We start from the raw sequence: 17,372 nt of genomic DNA on the forward strand, positions 1-17,372 counted from the left end.
GGTAAAATGAATATTTCTTGAGATATCACATTTTTAAGTTGGAAAGCTCTGTATTGCACAGCAAATGTTTTACTTAACCATCAATTTTCAACAGTACATTGCGTGAGAGCATAGTAGGCCTTGAAATTTGAATATTCTTTTTTTCAATTTCTTAACGGAAGCAAGTGAATGTCCCAAAATTGAATTTATGTATGTATGTATTGTATGCATGTATGTATTTGTGTATGTATGTATTGTAAGTATGCATTTGAACCCCCGTCTTGGCAGGACTTGGCGTGGTTCACGGATATAAGAAAATGACAAAATGTTTAATTTCGAGCGCTTCAACAGGAATTTTCTAGTTTTATGGCCCCAGAAGCTAGCCTGATAATATGAGCTTATTTGGTTAGGGTTGGTGGGTCCAATTTTTACTAGAAGGATTTTTGGATTTTTTTTGGCCAAATTGAAAAACATGCTCAAAAAATTAACCTATATATTTTCGGGATCAATTCCTAGCGCTTTGCGATGTTCTACAAAGTTGTTCCCCGGATAAAAATATTTGAGAATTTTGACAATAAGAAAATTTGATAGCATTTTGGGAAACTTTGTCGAAGAAGATGTTAAAAGTGAAAATTCCCCATAGTAAATTAATTAAAGTTCCATTCTAACTTCAGGTCAAAACTGGACCCACTAAACATTAACCAAATGGGCTCATATTATCAGGCTAGCTTCTGGGGCCATAAAACTAGAAAATTCCTGTTGAAGCGCTCGAAATTAAACATTTTGTCATTTTCTTATATCCGTGAACCACGCCAAGTCCTGCCAAGACGGAGGTTCAAATGCATACTTACAATACATACATACACAAATACATACATGCATACAATACATACATACATAAATTCAATTTTGGGACATTCACTTGCTTCCGTTAAGAAATTGAAAAAAAAAAATTCAAATTTCAAGGCCTACTATGCTCTCACGCAATGTAGGGTAGAGTAGTCATCAATGAGACACGGGGAACAATGATAAAATGGCTCTCACAAGTCGTAGTTTAAACCAATCAGGCTCATATTTGGAGGAAAGGTGTGTCTACTGGATACACGTCTGCCATAATAGTGGCTTTGGTTATGGACGCTCCCTTGCAAAGTTATTCATAAATGTTTGATTCTGGGGTGTAAAAGTAAATTATGGACAAAAATTACTTTTTCGCTCGTAGGCTGCCATTAACACCAAAACTAATATTTCTTCAATTTTCTTTCGACGTTCCATAGGGATTGAGTTGGGCTACAATGTCCTTTCATTAGGTTTAGCCAAAATTTAGAATATACCCAGAATCCAGGGCTGTCTCATTGTACCCCACTCATTTCAGCCCATGGGTAACAATGAGACACTTCGATTTTTGTTCATTAAACTTTTCAAAATCCATGGAAATCATTCAAAACATGAAATAAAAGTGATTTTTGGCATATTTATAGAGTTTTAAATTCATTTAATCAAAAATACAAGGTTATTTGGTATAAATATATGGATTTTACAAAATTTAAATACTTTTTAGTATAACTTTTGTTAATTGAAGTTTCATGTTGGCAAAATTGCTCTAAAATATTCATGGCAAGTCACCTGTAATGGAACAATACAAAAACAAGATGTTTGACTAGAAAAGTATTGATTTTCGTAGAGTGTCTCATTGTTTCCCAGCTGTCTCATTGTTCCTGCCAAGTGCGTCTACAATGAGACAGTTTAAGAACTCTGGCTGTAGACGCCAGATCGATCTCATATTTTGGTCGATGTTAAAATACATTAAAAGGAAGAAAATGCAACAAACAGCTCATTGAAACATGCTGATGAAAAAATTAGAAAAATCATTGAAAGTTGAAAACCAAAAGTGTCTCATTGATGACTACCCTACCCTACTGTTGAAAATTGATGGTTAAGTAAAACATTTGCTGTGCAATACAGAGCTTTCCAACTTAAAAATGTGATATCTCAAGAAATATCCAATTTATCCTCGGGTTTTGATTGATTTTAATGTAAAAAACCCTCAGCAATCGAATGCAATTGTCAGTTTTCCCGTAAGTGCTCGTCCAAAAGGTTAAAAATGCATTTTAAAACTTAAAGCGCAAAATTTTCATATCTGGAAACACTGTACGTAAATTTTGAGTACGCCATTCGATTCTACGTCAAAAAATCTTCAAATATGCATACCCAAAAATTCACGTTTTGTAAACTTTTCTCTTAGCAAAATGCATTTTAAAAATGAGGTTTTTCAAAAATCTCAGAAAAAGAGGCGGGTGCCATGGGCGCGGGGGTGGACCAAATGTCACCAAACTTTGGATTCTTTGTTTTTGGGGGCAAAAACAACCCACATGCCAAATATGAGCAGAATTGGTGAAGGTCGATGTTGTACGCGTGGTCACTTGGGAAGGAATGACCCATGTAGTAAATTTTGTAATGTCCCAGACTATGCTTCTACGCATTTTCAACAATTTAAATGATGATGAATGAATTATATTATCTAATCTAATCTACTCTTACACCTATGATGTTCAAAATAGTTCAATTCTATAGCAACATGTTAAAAACAAGCATAAAATTGAAAAAAATACTATTAAAAAAAATTAAGCTGTAAAGGCAAAAGGTCATGAAAGAGGTGGTAGAATAAGCCAAATAATATCAAAAAAAATTCATAAACTAAACAAGATAATTGCAAATTAGAGCACTAAAAATTAAACAGAAAAACATAATAAATAAAGACTTCGTAGAGCAAAAGTTGCTCAACATAACGCCTGGATATGAGGAACAAATTCGAAAAAAATTAGGTTAGAGGGTTGAGTAAGAAAGCGATAAACATATTTGGAAAGCAATGATTTTGATTGAATAGATTTAACAAAAATACCACAATGCATTTCTCTTTACCGAGAAACAGGGTGACATTGATAGGATTTCAAATAATTATTGGAATATTTTCCAACTGGTAAGGGTTGTCTCGAAAGTTTTATTTTTAAAACGTGTACTGGGGTAGGCCACAAAAGGTTGTGCACTTTTTTGGAAAAAAAGTTTATTCAATAGTGGTTAAAGTTAGTTGCGTTGGAAATTTATTATTTTGAATTCCGGGTGACGAGTCATAGTTTTTTTTTATTAAAATTTATGTTTACACTTAATGTACCATCACTTAGGTTGTTGGTATAGTTTTTAAGGAACAAAATGTTTTTATTTAGTATACTATATGTTTTTAACAAAACACAAATAAATTATAGGTTAAAAGTTTTGAAAAGTCAAAACTTTTCCAAGCATTCTTTAAAACTAGTTAGGTTTATAAAATTATCAATTCTATTTGCATTTTAAAATTAATTCAAAGCACGAATAAAGTGTTTCAGTATTTTATATGAACTTGTTGTACTAAAAATGCCTGTAAATTGAAAAAATCGAATAGTGTTTCAAAAACCTTTGAATTTTATTTTTTAGAAACTTTGGTATTTCGATTCGAACGCATTTTTATGGAGAAAATCGTGACACTTTGAGAATATGAATAAATGCTTTTCATCAACTTCAAATTTTGAAGGGTTAAATAAGTTAGCTAACTTATTTAACCCTTCAAAATTTTATGAAAAAGTAGTAGTTTTTGAAGTACTTTGAACACTCCGGCCAGTATGATTCCATATCATTCCGTACGTATTTAATTTCAACTCTTCAATAAGCGGGAAAATCTCAAACCTTTCAAAGTCACCCCAGTTTACGGTACCGTAAACCAATTTCAATTTATTTCAATTTATTTTTGAATTATCTTCCAACTGGTAAGGTTTTTCTCAAGATTATTATTTTTAAAACATGTACTGGGATAGGCCCCACAAATTCCATGCACTATTTTTGAAAAAAAAAACAAGTTTTTTCAATAGTGTTTAGAAAAATAGGTACACAGAAAAAAAAAATCATGGTAATATTACATCTGGGAAGGGGTACATCTTTTATGTCAGAAAAAAGGTGTAATTTTACCTCTGGAAATATGTAATTTTACCACTTTTCTGGTGTAATGTCACTTTTTCAGTCTAAATTGAGGTAAAATTACATCATAAAAGAGGTAATATTCAACCTTCCAAAATTAAAGCTTCCAAATTTACATTATTTTTTTCTGTGTACGTTAAAAATTCTTAGTTTAAATTCCGGGGTGACTTTGATAGTTATAATTTTTCTTGTAAAAATCAGATTTAAGGTGTTCAAATTTCATTTTTACGTCAAATGTACCATCACTAAGGTTGCTGATATAGTTTTTAAGAAAACAAAATATTGGTTATATTTAGTTATTTAAGTTTATAAGCTTTTTAACAAAATACATATAAATTTTAGGTAAAATTGTAAAATAGGCGATTTTTTTTTCTGAAATTCGTCGAAACTAGTTTTGTTTATAAAATTATTGATTTATATTGCATTTTAAAATGATTTCGAAGCACGAATCACAAGTTTTCACATTTTACATAAAATTTGTTTAACTGACATTGCCTATAAATTTGGAGATTTTTTTTTTAATTTTGTTTCATTTATTATTTACAAACTTATTTTGCCTTCTTTAAGTGGAAAATTGTCCAAAGAATCCGAAAATGCATTCCGTTTTCCGATTCAAAATCATTTTCATTGAGAAAATCATGACACTTTCTGAAGTATGAAATAATGTCTTTCATCAACTTTTTCTTTATTATAGTTAACTAACTCTTTAAAATTTTCAAAATTTTATCAAAAGTTTTTCTTGAGGTACTTTGAACACTCCTCTACCACGGTCAGTATGATTTCAAACCATTGCGTACGTATTTAATTTGTACTCTTCACTTTGCGGAAAAATCTGAAACCTATCGAAGTCAGCCCGTTTTACGAAACGTATTTTACTGATTATTCGTTCACTATCTATTTTCAACTTCCGCAATGATAAGCCACACTTTGTTGTCCAGGCTTTCAAAGCGTTACCCTGCAAGGTAAAAGCTCGACAGATCAATTCTACCGACGCCTTGTAACGTCACCACTTTCACGTGACAGCTTTGAGCCCTCTCCCACTCACAGTCATCGATCACGTTCACCTGAAGCAAAAAAAAAGTGACATACCTGAGTTCTATTGTATTATTACATCCCCTTTATGGACAACTGAGGAACGTCCAATGTCCCCCTGGCGAGGAAGAAAGCATTTTCAGTCGTCATTCTACCTCCCTCCCGCACAGAAAAGGCCTTTTGTCCCACAGGAAAAGTGGGTGGACACACAAAACAGGAAGGAAACCCGTCAAGTAGATAAGCTCTTTTCCTGGTTCGAGAAAATTTCGCCATGTGCGCGCTGCTGTTGCTAAAAATAAAATCCATTTTTTTCTGTTTCCCGTTTTAGGGCGAGGGTATTTGGCGCGGACAATGTTCTGGGCTTCTGGTTCAATGTCCTGGATTGAGGACACTGACGGCAGTCTGTAAAACTCAAAAAAATGTTTTCAACGTAAATTTTGATCAGAAAAGATGCCGCGGCGTGACTTCTAAACTGTGATTACAACATCAATCAAAAACGACGCCACTTTAATTGATTATTTGTGTTTTTGTTTTGTTTTTGCCACCATACAAAGAGAGTGTATTATCAATCGCCACTTCATCTGCCCATTTGAGTGCTTTTTCTCACCTAGACCTGTTGCGCGGTGTTTTGTGTGTCACCCACCACATTCCAGTGTTATCTTATCCAACCTTGCAAGGTGGCGCAGTAATTTGAGCGGAGAGTGCGAAATTGACGGTTTAGAGGTGGAATGGGATTTTCACATGTTCTGAAACGACGACGGTGATGGTGCAAATCTGACAATTTACAGATAGGATTATTGGAAACAAGAATTGGCATTATATATAAACTAGGTGATTGTCGATGAATGTTAATAAAATTGACGTATCAGCTAACTGTCGACTTAAATAACACAGTTTTGCACATTTGAAGGAACCCAAAGCCCAAATGCCAACCACAGCTATGAAAACAAAAATCTTTGCACAATCACTTTTGATGGAAGGCCTTCCCGGCCTCCCCCCAAATGATTCATGATTCAACGAAGAATGCTCATTAGAACGGTACCACGACGACGCTGTGTCGATAGCCTTCACTTTCGCTCCACTTTTGGATTGTAGTGCCTCGTAACGTTAGTACCACCACATACCTTAGCATTTAAGGCCTACCCCGAGTGCACTATAAAGAGCATGATTTCTGGCCGTCGCAATAGTTTTCCAAACCGCCAATAACGATGCGGTATTTACCGTTCCCTTCCTCGATTGGCTCACCACCATAGCAGCTGGGCTAGCTGTCATTACGAGGCAACCCTCCACCGAAACCTTGGAAGTCGCGCACAATTCTATGCACAATAGGTCAATAAAAGTGATTTTATTGGCTCCCATATACATACATCCGACCCGCCGAGACTTTGGGAGACCTTCTTGGGGTCTCTCGCGCGACGATGGCCAGGGAGCGGACTGCGAACGCGTGATCTTATCGACCGCGAGTACGAGACCTTCTCCCCGTGTCAACGGGGGTGCAGTGAGCCTACAAATTTGGGGCTTCCATATCCACCGCCTATCACGTTGATGCTCCACTTATTTAAGGGGATAAGGGAAAATCTCCACGGTATCCCCAAAAAAGTTTTGCTTGTCCAATTTCATGGTTAAAAAGTAAGACATTCTAGTGGTGGATTTCCAGCGGACCCCTGTACCCACAACCGTGAAACATTGAAAAGTAATTTAGCTGCCGGGTAACCACAAACAACAGACAGCCAAAGTCAGCCTCAGCAGCAGTGGTCACAGAAGCAAAACAGAGTGTATTGTACACGGTTTTGCGACCTCATTAGCTTGGTTCTGGAAGGTGTGGCGTTGACGAATTGAAAGTGACTCACGCGCGCGCGCACGGCCCGAAACAACGCGACAACAAAAGTACCAAACTGGGAACACTCCCTCTTCGGCAGATTGCAGCAGCGCGATACGGTGCAGTTGAGTGCATTACGCCGGATTTGGATGAAAAGATTGTTGTTGTGTTTTTGCGCGTAAATTTGAAAGTTAATGCTGCCAACAGATCTTCTGAAGAAGATCAAAGAGACGAGGATAAAAGGGATGACAGATATACAGTTTGTCCTTAAATTTGCAATAATTCTTTGGGTCTCTTATCGAATCATAATCTGAAAAGTCCAATATCTGAAAAATCCAATGTTTTTTGAATGTTTAGAATACCCTTAACCCAAAAGGTAATTTCAAAAATCTCCCAAATCGTTAAAAAATTTAAAATTTTGTTTAATGGACCTTGAAAAAAAGTGTTAGATCATCAATTCATGGAAAAAAGTTTAAATCTATAAAAAGGACACCTAGCTCATTTTTGGATATAAAGTCGTTTTAATGGGCTTTATTTTTTTAAGGAGGAACCGTTTTTTAATTCATAATTAAAATCAGAAATTTGTCACCAGGAATAATCCAAAATCATTGAATCCAGTTATTTTTCAAATAAAAAAAAATGACTCAAAAACCAAAAACAACCAGAGAGTCCAATTCCCGGGGTAACAAAAACCCCAGGAAAAGCGAAACTTGAAATGTATTGTAATTGTTCTCATCCTAATTCAAAATGTTAGGATTAATAGTTGGTTTGACTGGTTAGAAAATATATTCAATTTAAAGATAATAAGAAATGTTCCAGTAATCGAATCGTGCTATGAATAAAAAAAATATCCGAAATATTTTTTAAGCACTGTTGTAACGTCATGATTCGAATTCCCGGACGTTTCGTAACCCGGACACCTCATCTTGTTTTACTTATTATTTGGATATAAGTTCGGATAATTATTGTCAAAACTGTGTTATTGGATGAATTCAAATATCAACTTTCATTTCAACTATGTTTGGTCGCTGTAGCGAATGCCAAAACAATTAAATTAAATTAAAATACTAGTTTATCAAAACTGTGAAACGTTTCGCTGAAATATTTCATATGCGTCCGAAGCACGGGGAAGGCAAAGATTTCCTCAAATTCCAGCAATTTTTTATACAAAATATCGATTATTTTGATCTTAACAGCTTATTTGAGACCTAAAAATACCATTCACTAACATTTCAGTCCATAATTGTGCGGTTCAAAAGCAAAATCGAGTGTCCGGATTTCGAATCAGCTTTTATCAGTGTTCGGGATTCGAAGCACAACAAGTCACTTTAATTTTAAAATTCTGATGACCGATGTTACCGACAATTCTCGACATAACCGACGGCTTTTTGGTTGTATTTCACAAAAAAAAAACACGTAACAGAACGAGGATTAAACGACCAACTTCTAGGTTATTGATCCGACACGCTACCACCGCGCCATGGACGCTTGATGAAATGTGAGTGAAAGAGCACCAACATATTCTTCTCTTTGGAATGTTGCTCGGGGACGGGCCAGCATTATATGTGTTGGTGAGAACTGCAGATCGCTGAAATAGGGACGTGGCGTTACATCGTGCTGCCATCTGGTTTTTTTAAGTGCAAGAGTGGAAAAGTGCTGAGTCATCGTCTAAAAATAGACGGCGTCCTATCTCGCCCAGCAAAATGAAGTCGATAAAGTAGTCGGTTTCGATGGAGAAAAAGTGGAAAACGTGGTCTAAAAATAGCGACGCCATCCCCCTATTTTTACACGCGGGCAAAAATGATCTACGGGCTTGCTGCAAAAAATGTTATAAAATGTGACATTTTCTGCAGCAAATCCACTGTTGCAGATTTTGAGATATATTTTTCCTTTGGGTGTACTAAGTGTTCGAATTTCGAATCATGACGTTATCAACTTGGTCCATGCTCTAAAATCATAAAATTTAAAATTTATCTCTGTGACCAATTTGAGTTGATGCGATAAAAATTAACAAAAACACATAACGTTAATTTTTTCAAATAAACAAATATCATACAGACCTTATGTTTTCCATGACAAATTTCTTTTCAAGAATAGGTGTTACAAGTTTCAGCTCTTCAACATAATTGATAAGCTTTACATTTACCTTAAATATAAAACTTATTGTGTTTTTACAAGAAACACGATTGACATGACATCAAATCTCAAAGTTTTTGATCGTAATATTGAATGTTTGGCTCTTTTGGAAAGTTTCCAATGTTTTAAAATATTTTTTTTTAGTAGATCAAACAATTTCACGAATGTTAAACTTTTGACATTGACATAACATTAATTTTTACCGCAAATTCTATTTTTCAAAAAAAAAAAACATTTAAAAAAATCATGGCTCTCCATGATTTTCTATGGTTAAAAAGATGTCGTTTTTTTGTCTCCAAAAACATATAAAAAAATAAAAAGTCAAAAAAAATGAGAAAAAAAAGTTGATAAAAATCTGCAGTATTTTTCCGTGAACCTTTTTTTCCTGAATAGTTCCCATCAATACTTACAACTTTGCCGAAGACATCGAATCAATGAGAAAATTACTTCAAAAGCTACAGTTTCTCGTATATTTAAGTATCTTTTTTTTGTAAAGACAGCTGTCAAAATTAAATGGGTGAACCAATCCCGAGCAGACGGAAATAACGTGGGAATAACATTTTTTGATATTTGAAAATACTAGGCCAATAACACTTTATGTTATTTATAACAAGATTTGTTATTCGTCGTTATGATTTATTTGTTATCGGATTGTTATTGTAATAACAAACTAATAACATTTTAAGTTATTTTTCGAACAAATCTTTGTTATTATATTTTGTAATTTTAAAAACAAATCCGATCATCCCAATAACAGTTGGAGATATTCTTCCATAGCAAAAAATGTTATTCCAAAGTTGTTATGACTTTCAACCAATATCAGACCAATAACAAATTTAGATATGATAACATAATTTGTTATTAAACTATTATGCACAAATGGATTTGGCAAGAATATCACTTAACACTTTTTGTTATTTTAACAGTATTTGTTATTAAAATGGCATGAATTATGTTATTACCGTCTGCCCGGGATGACTCAAAATTATTTTTTTGGAAGGATTTATGTTAGATAATCTTGATGTTTGCAATGCTCTAATTTTTAAATAGCTCCTTCTTATTTTTTGGCCTACAGAAATTTCAAAATTAAGTATTTTTTGTAAGGTTTTTTTGTACGATTTGAATCAAATAATGAGCTTCCAGACTTTAGAACATTAGAGAAAAATTATTAGCACAACTCTTTGTTTAGTAACTCCAAGACAGACAAAAAATGTAAGAAGAAAACAAATCGGTGAAAAAATTCTCTTAAGTAATGGAGTAATGTTGGTTAGTAATTTTCGAATTATTTTGAATAAATTTATTCTTGGTAATAGGAATCTCTTTAATTTTATTTATCCTACCAGCCCACGCATAAAATAAAAATAATGATTTTGGTTTTTTAAATAATTTTTTTTAAATTATTTTTTCAAGATCGTTACAAATAACTTCAGCTCCAAATAATCACAGAGCATGAATTGCAGTCTCTTTGCTATCTTAAAAATGTAGTTTTTTTTCGCAATCAAAAAATAACTTTTTGGAAATTGCCGACGATACGCTTACAACAGTCGATTTCTTAAAAAATAGAAACACAGTTTTTGATAATGTTTTTTAATAAGTTTATTTTAGACATTAGCAAAACAAATATACAAATACACAAATATTTGTACTGCTCAAATTCAATGCTTTTGACAGCAATGACATGTATTTTTTTTTAAGAGTATTAAAAAATATTTTCTTGATTCAATTTTATGCGTTCAAATAAAAAATAGAATCTAAGAAAATAGTTTCCTAGAAACACAGTTTTTTTTAAATCGATTTTCAGAAATTTATTCTCGATTGATGGCCTGTTAAGTCCGACAACGGAATTTGATAAAAAAAATCAAGGAAAAAAAATCTTCTCGAAAATAAAACAAAAATTGTTTTTGTAATTAGTTTCATGAAAACGCTGCCAATTTTATTTGGCAATGTTGGTTGAAAACTTTTTTGTATCCATTTTGATAAAATGCTACCTAAATTTTAACTGTAATATTTATACTTATCGTTTGACTTGTTATGTTTCTTGAGCGTAAACTTTTAGTAGTTGGAACTCACCTGCAAAGAGAAAAAGAATAACAGTAAGTTAGTATGGAATTAAAGTTAGCTTTTAATATGAAGCAGTTTTAAATGTTGCTGAACACAACTGTAAAATGGACCTTTGAAGACCTCAAAGAAAAGACATTTCTTTATCCATGGAATTCCACAACTATGACAGAACATCATTCATCATCGACGTCAATCCCCATTTAGAGACCCACCCCGCACATCCGTCAAACAATTCGATCATTAACCCCCCGCCACCGCATCACATCATCCAAGCCCTTCGCTAATTACGCGACGCGTCACTCCTTCGTGAATCACGTGTGACACCCACCCAGGTATGCTGAAACAAAACTCCCTTCACAGTACTGCTTGAGCAATAGAGTGATAGACAGCTTATAGGAGTTCATTCCATCAGCATCAATCAAGCGTGGTAAATGAACCCCACTTTTCCTAGAGAGTTGGTGGAGTTGTTTGGTTGATTTGGTTCAAGGGTTGGGCAACCTCAGGAAAGGTAAGCAGCACGGTAGAATTGTACTATGAAAAGTCAAATTTTATTTAAGAAAAAAAAAAAAAAAAGAAAATATAACCGGGGATAGACTTTAAGATCTGTATGACCCACACTATAGATATAGACTCACCAACTCTTCCGGCTGTTGCCGCAGCCCGTTGGAAAGCTGCTGCATCGGCTGCTGGCGGGAGTGTTGATGCGGCGGCGGCGGCGGTCCCGCCATCGAGGGCCTCCCGTTCGGGGCCCGTCCGTTGCCGTGGCCGTTGCTCTGCTGGTGTGGCACAAAGTTGGGAGGTAGCGAGTGCAGCTGACCGACCGGCGAGCCGTTGCCGATCTCGTACATGGACAGCGGCCGGGGTTTCATCGGGTACGGCGAATTTCCGTTGCCGTAATTCGCCGCGGAAATCTCTTGAAACGAGGGGGACTGCGAGAGCGGCTTGATCTCGTAGTGCGGCGGTGGCCCCTGGGACGCGTAGTGGCGGCCATTTTGGCCGGGATTTTGACCCGGATGGGGCAAACTGTACGAGTTCCGGTAGCCGGGTTGGTTCCAGTGGGGGTTGTTCGGGCCGGGACCACCGGGCCCGACCATGACCCCATTGCCGCCACCGTTTCCGTAGTGCGGGTGAGGATGGTGGTGGTGCAGCGAGTTTGGACCGTGCTGCTGCATCGCGGCCACACTGATGTCCCGCCACATCTTGCGAGCACGTTCCTCGTCACGCTTCATGGGACAGATTCACACACTTCTTCTTCAACGGAACGTTCCGTCACTCCCGCATGGTGTTCAGAACTTCACCGATTCTTCCTGACACTTACGACACTGCTGAAATTTTAACAATTTGATTAAACTCATGACGATGTAATCTACCCAGATTTACAACATCTTAACAACGTTCGGGTTCGGAAATTGGAGAAGTCTCCGCTGAAGCAACAACGCAACCTTAATCAAAGTCGGTGACTTAATTAGTACCTCCCCTGTCTTATCAGATTAACCGCGCACAAACAAACAGACTCCAATTGCGCGGCACTATTTAGAACATCCGCGTCATCAACCTGTTCGTGAGGCGTTAGCTGAACTACTTCCCAAGTGTGTGATGTGTTTCCAGCACAAAGTTGTCTCTGGACTAGCGTTGTTCAGTAGACAACCTTCGAAGTGAAGTCGCGTAGCCGTCACGCGAATGATGGAATGCGGGCCAAACTGGACATGGTGGCGCTGGTGGCCTTCGATTTTGATACAGAAATAAATGACCAAAAACAACCAAAAAAATGGATGGCACAAAGTTGAAATAGATTGAGTGGTAACGGCATGGTGGAGTGATTGAGAACGAAATTATGGAATGGATTGAAATGGAAAGGTCACGTGTAAGCAAGCTGGAGATAGTGTAGAACACTGATGAATGATAAATCGTTCAAGTTTCATGTAATCATAAATCAAATTGAGATATTCCATCAACAGATTTTTTTTTTGTTTTTTTTTTGTTTTTTAATTTATATTTATTCAGATTTTTTTTCCATATACATTCATTCAGTTAAAATATTATTGAGTGTCCAATCACAATCGATGACGTTTCACCTCAATTTTAAATACTAGCAACTTTCATTTATTCATGAAATATTGTAGCTTTCGCTATTCAGTGATTTCAAATGTAGGAGGTCCTACATGTACAAAAGGGAAAAGGGATACCTTAAAACTAACTTATAAACTATATAAAGAGCGGATCAATGCAGCTGAAGACTGCAATGATTTTTGTCGAAATGCAACAATTATCTTATTGGACATAACATTCAAAGTGTCAACTTCGGCTAATTGATGAAGTTCACTAGTGCTGAACCAGGGAGGAAGTTTCAGAATCATTTTCAGAATTTTGTTCTGAATCCTCTGAAGTTTTTTCTTCCTGGTTAAGCAACAGCTTGTCCAGATCGGCACAGCACAAAACATGGCAGGTCTGAAAATTTGTTTATAAATTAACAATTTATTCTTGAGACAAAGTCTAGAATTCCTGTTTATAAGTGGATACAAACATTTAATATATTTGTTACATTTAACCTGGATACTTTCAATGTGATCCTTGTAAGTAAGGTTTTTGTCAAAAGCAAGTCCAAGATATTTCACTTGATCCTCCCACTTTAAGTTTACCTCATTCATCTTTATAATGTGATGACTTTTTGGTTTAAGAAAATCAGCCCTTGGTTTCCATCAAGAGATATCAAACTACAAGATAGAGATAACTTATAATCAATTCCTTGAATCGCTTTTCAGGAAACTGAATTCGTTTTTTATTTTTCGTTTTTACAGTCACAGTAACTTCATAAAATTTTACAGTGAAATTTGGGTGAATTTTTTAAAAAGCGGAGTGATTCTCAAAGCTTTTTAATATCGACTTTTCTTTATACTTTTGGTCTGGATGAAACTTTGTCCATGCATTCGCTATTTCTAAAGAAGCCATTTTGCATAATTTATTATTCCATAGAAGTCTCATGGTCCTAAAAAATAGATAATGAATATTCGAAAATTGTCCTTTGAACATAAAATCGATTTGGTGTCTTCAGCAACGTTGTATTTTATGATAAGGACTTTTCAGAAAAATAGAGCTCTACAAGGAAAAAAATTCAAAATTTTATACTTAAATTTTGATAACTTAAAGAAAGCTAAAAGTCATCTTTTGAGCTTAAGTTTAGGATGTTTCACAATTTTGTACGGAAGTCATGATTCTTGAAACCAAAAAAGGTAATATAAGGAAAATATCAAGCAGATGGTAACGCAAAAGAAATAATATTAGATGTAAAATCAAATTTGCATAGAAATGCCTGAAGGTCCACCGTTATTAATTTATAGACTTTTCCAGATTTTTTTTATTTGTTCAGTTTTCTTTTGCACAAAATGTATCGAAAAGCAAAAAAAAACGTCATACAATTATCTGGTAAGTTTGCAAAACGTCGCAACAATCATAGCTACCTCCGTACCTATTTAATATTTTCTAAGAAACACATCAAATTCGTGTCGATGAAAAATTCTAAGCATTTTTAAATTAGATTCGATCGAGAACCGATCGAAAAACGGCTTTGAATGCAACTGGCGCTTGGGACACTTTGAACACTAACCTGAGAATATAACTTTCAGAATTAGTTGTTCGGAATGTAGGTTGGCCAGATAAAGTCTCTTATAGTTTAAAACTTGGGAAATATGAAAAGGAATGGAAACATTGTGAAGTTTAATGCTCTCTTCAACTTTTCATAGATCAAGCCTAACATTTTAAAAGAGATAAAATCACTTATTATAGTCATTTGCAAATGTAAGGTTTGATTCAACCTTTTTTTCATTGAAAAGAAAATCTCGAAAGTTAACCCTCTACTGCCCAAATTTTTTTTTCGAAATTTTTTATTTTTCCCGTGTTCAGGAGATCATTTTGAGCAACTTTTGTTCTACGAAAAACTTTACTTCTCTTGTTTTATGTTTTTGTTGTTTAATTTTTAGTATTTTAATTTGCATTTATCTTGTTTAGTTTATGTTTGTTTTTGGTAGTATTTGGCCTATTCTACCACCTCCTATCATTACATTTTGCCTATCTAATTTTTTCATGTTTTTACAGTCACTTTTTCAATTTTTTGCTTGTTTTTCACATTTTCTGCTATAAAATGGCACCATTATCATTTAAATTGTAAAAAAATGCGTAGAGGCATAGTCTGGGACACTAGAAAATTACTGCATACATCTTTTTACTTAAAATATAGGAAATGTTAGTAAAAAATACAGCCAAAGTTGACCCCTAAAAAAATTACATTTTTGAAAACATTGGCAAAGTCACATAAAACAAGTAAAACTTCCAACCCATAAATTTTCTAAAATTTTAAGAGTTCTTCTTTCCAATGCTTTTTAAAGATCAAAAATTGGTTGAAAAATTGATTTTTGGCGATTTTTTAAATCGAAGCCCGTCTAAAGGCAGGGTTGGGTTGTAGAGGGTTAAAGGTTTGGTTTATTATAATACTTTGACTGCCGGTATTTTTTTCGGTAAAGGCTTTTAGCATATCGCTGTAAAAGGCCGAAAAACTAAAACATTTTTGTCCCTATTTAGGGTCTATTGCTCTTAGAATTCGACCTTCAATGTGCCTATTTTCGACCTATCTTCTGATTGATTGAAATTCTAAAGAACGTGATGAAATTTATGAAGTACAGTTCAGCCTCAAAAAGTATGGTCGCCAAATAGGCTAGGTACCAGGTCCAAAATAAGTACAAAACTCCAATTTTATAAATTTAAAACATAAAGCATTAATTGAACTGAGCAATCAAAAAGTGTAGCACTTTTCAAATGTACGAAATTAATATTGCTTATTTTCACTGAATGAAAATCTTTTTTTAAAGAAATCTCACGAATTATCATTTTAGAGATTTTTCGAATTTTCTCTCTGGAGTAGTGGAGAGGAGTAGTTGTTAATCAAAAGGTTCTATCTGCATTAAACTTGAACGAATATGCTGTTTTTTTAATTTTAAAGTCTGATGTTGTGCTTTTTTGCTGTACTTTTTGTTAGAGCTCAAACTTTGTGGGGGCCTTTCTCATGTTCAAAGAAGCCATTTTGTGGCATTAGATCACCCATACAAGGCTCCATACAATTTTAGCAGCTTTCCAAAAAAATGGTACGTAAATACAGGAAAATCTGTATCCTTTGAAAAAAAATTGCTTATCGATTTGGTGTCTTTGGCAAAGTTGTAGCTATTGATGAAGACTGTTGAGCAAAAAACACAGAAAATATTTGATATTTTTTAGAAAAAAATAAATAAATGCACTTTAAAAAAATATAAATCCTACCCTAAATTTGTTTTTGAATATTTTTTAATGTAAAATTGAATTTGCAATCGAAAAGTACTTAATAGAAAATCTAAAAAAAATATTCCGAAAAATCAGGTAACTACATTTGTTTCATTTCAACATTGAAAATTGAACCACTTGGATATTGGGTGTTGTTTGGGTGAGACCTAAGACAAAATACATTAAAATCCATTTCCGGAATTCGGGGAGAATCACTCGTCTTCAAAATAAGACACATAAGCACAAATAATAATAATAAATCTAAGCTGATCAGATATAATTTCTAATGATGTTTTTCCAATTTAGCTCTTTTAACTTTTTGAAAAATATGGAATTACAGAAATCATGAATAAGCATTTTGTGTAACAATTTTAAAAATTGGATTTAAAATATATATATATATATTTTTTTTTTGCGAAGACTGGTACAAATTTTATTTTAAGTTTTTTTTTAAAGAACATCCAAATTTCAATGGAATTTGAACTGCAATCAGCTGAAATCAATTTAAAATGCATTCCCTTGAGTTTAGAATCATTTTAAGCATATTTGGGTTGATTTAAAAATCTTTTAAATTTTTAAAAAATTTCTATGTTTATTATCGCAAAATGTGTTTTTTCGCTAATTTTTTTGTCAAATCTTACATTCTTTGAAAACTAACGATTGCAAAGCAACTGAACTAGTGTAAAATTCATTTTAAAATACTTTTTCCATGCAAATATTGAAACTTTGGCTTGTTTTTTCAATATTTATATTTTTTTTATTTATTGGTCCTCCCCTCGACCCGGCCAGAGCCGAGAGACAAAAACTTTGAAAAATATTTACATCGGCCTAATTTCATTGCAAACGTTATGCAAAAATATGGCTTTGAATTTGTACAAAATAGAGCCTTTACATAAAATAAGTCTAAAAATCTCAATTCTAGAGAGATAATTATGGATAATCGCAATTAAAATAAAAGTTATTCTTAAACTAATGTTATACTGATATCAAGTTTGAAACTTCCAAACAAAAGATGAAATCAAATTAATTGGGT

General features: G+C 34.2%; 1 protein-coding gene across 7 annotated transcripts in view; it reads right to left on the reverse strand.

Annotated features, from left to right (window-relative positions):
* The window catches only part of LOC120428848 (germinal center kinase 1), a 178,813-nt gene that overhangs the window by 55,650 nt on the left and 105,791 nt on the right, over positions 1-17,372 (reverse strand). For 3 of the 7 annotated variants that reach the window (XM_052708107.1, XM_052708105.1, XM_052708108.1), the window contains exon 2: positions 11,668-12,357. The exons of 3 other annotated variants lie outside the window; for them this stretch is intronic. In XM_052708107.1, coding sequence (XP_052564067.1) covers positions 11,668-12,261 — 594 coding nt within the window. In that variant the 5' untranslated portion in view covers positions 12,262-12,357. The remainder of the gene's footprint in view (positions 1-11,667; positions 12,358-17,372) is intronic. One more of the 7 variants, XM_052708106.1, reaches the window with a different exon arrangement.

This window comes from Culex pipiens, chromosome 2 (genome assembly GCF_016801865.2).
Source record: "Culex pipiens pallens isolate TS chromosome 2, TS_CPP_V2, whole genome shotgun sequence".
Lineage (NCBI taxonomy): Eukaryota > Metazoa > Arthropoda > Insecta > Diptera > Culicidae > Culex > Culex pipiens.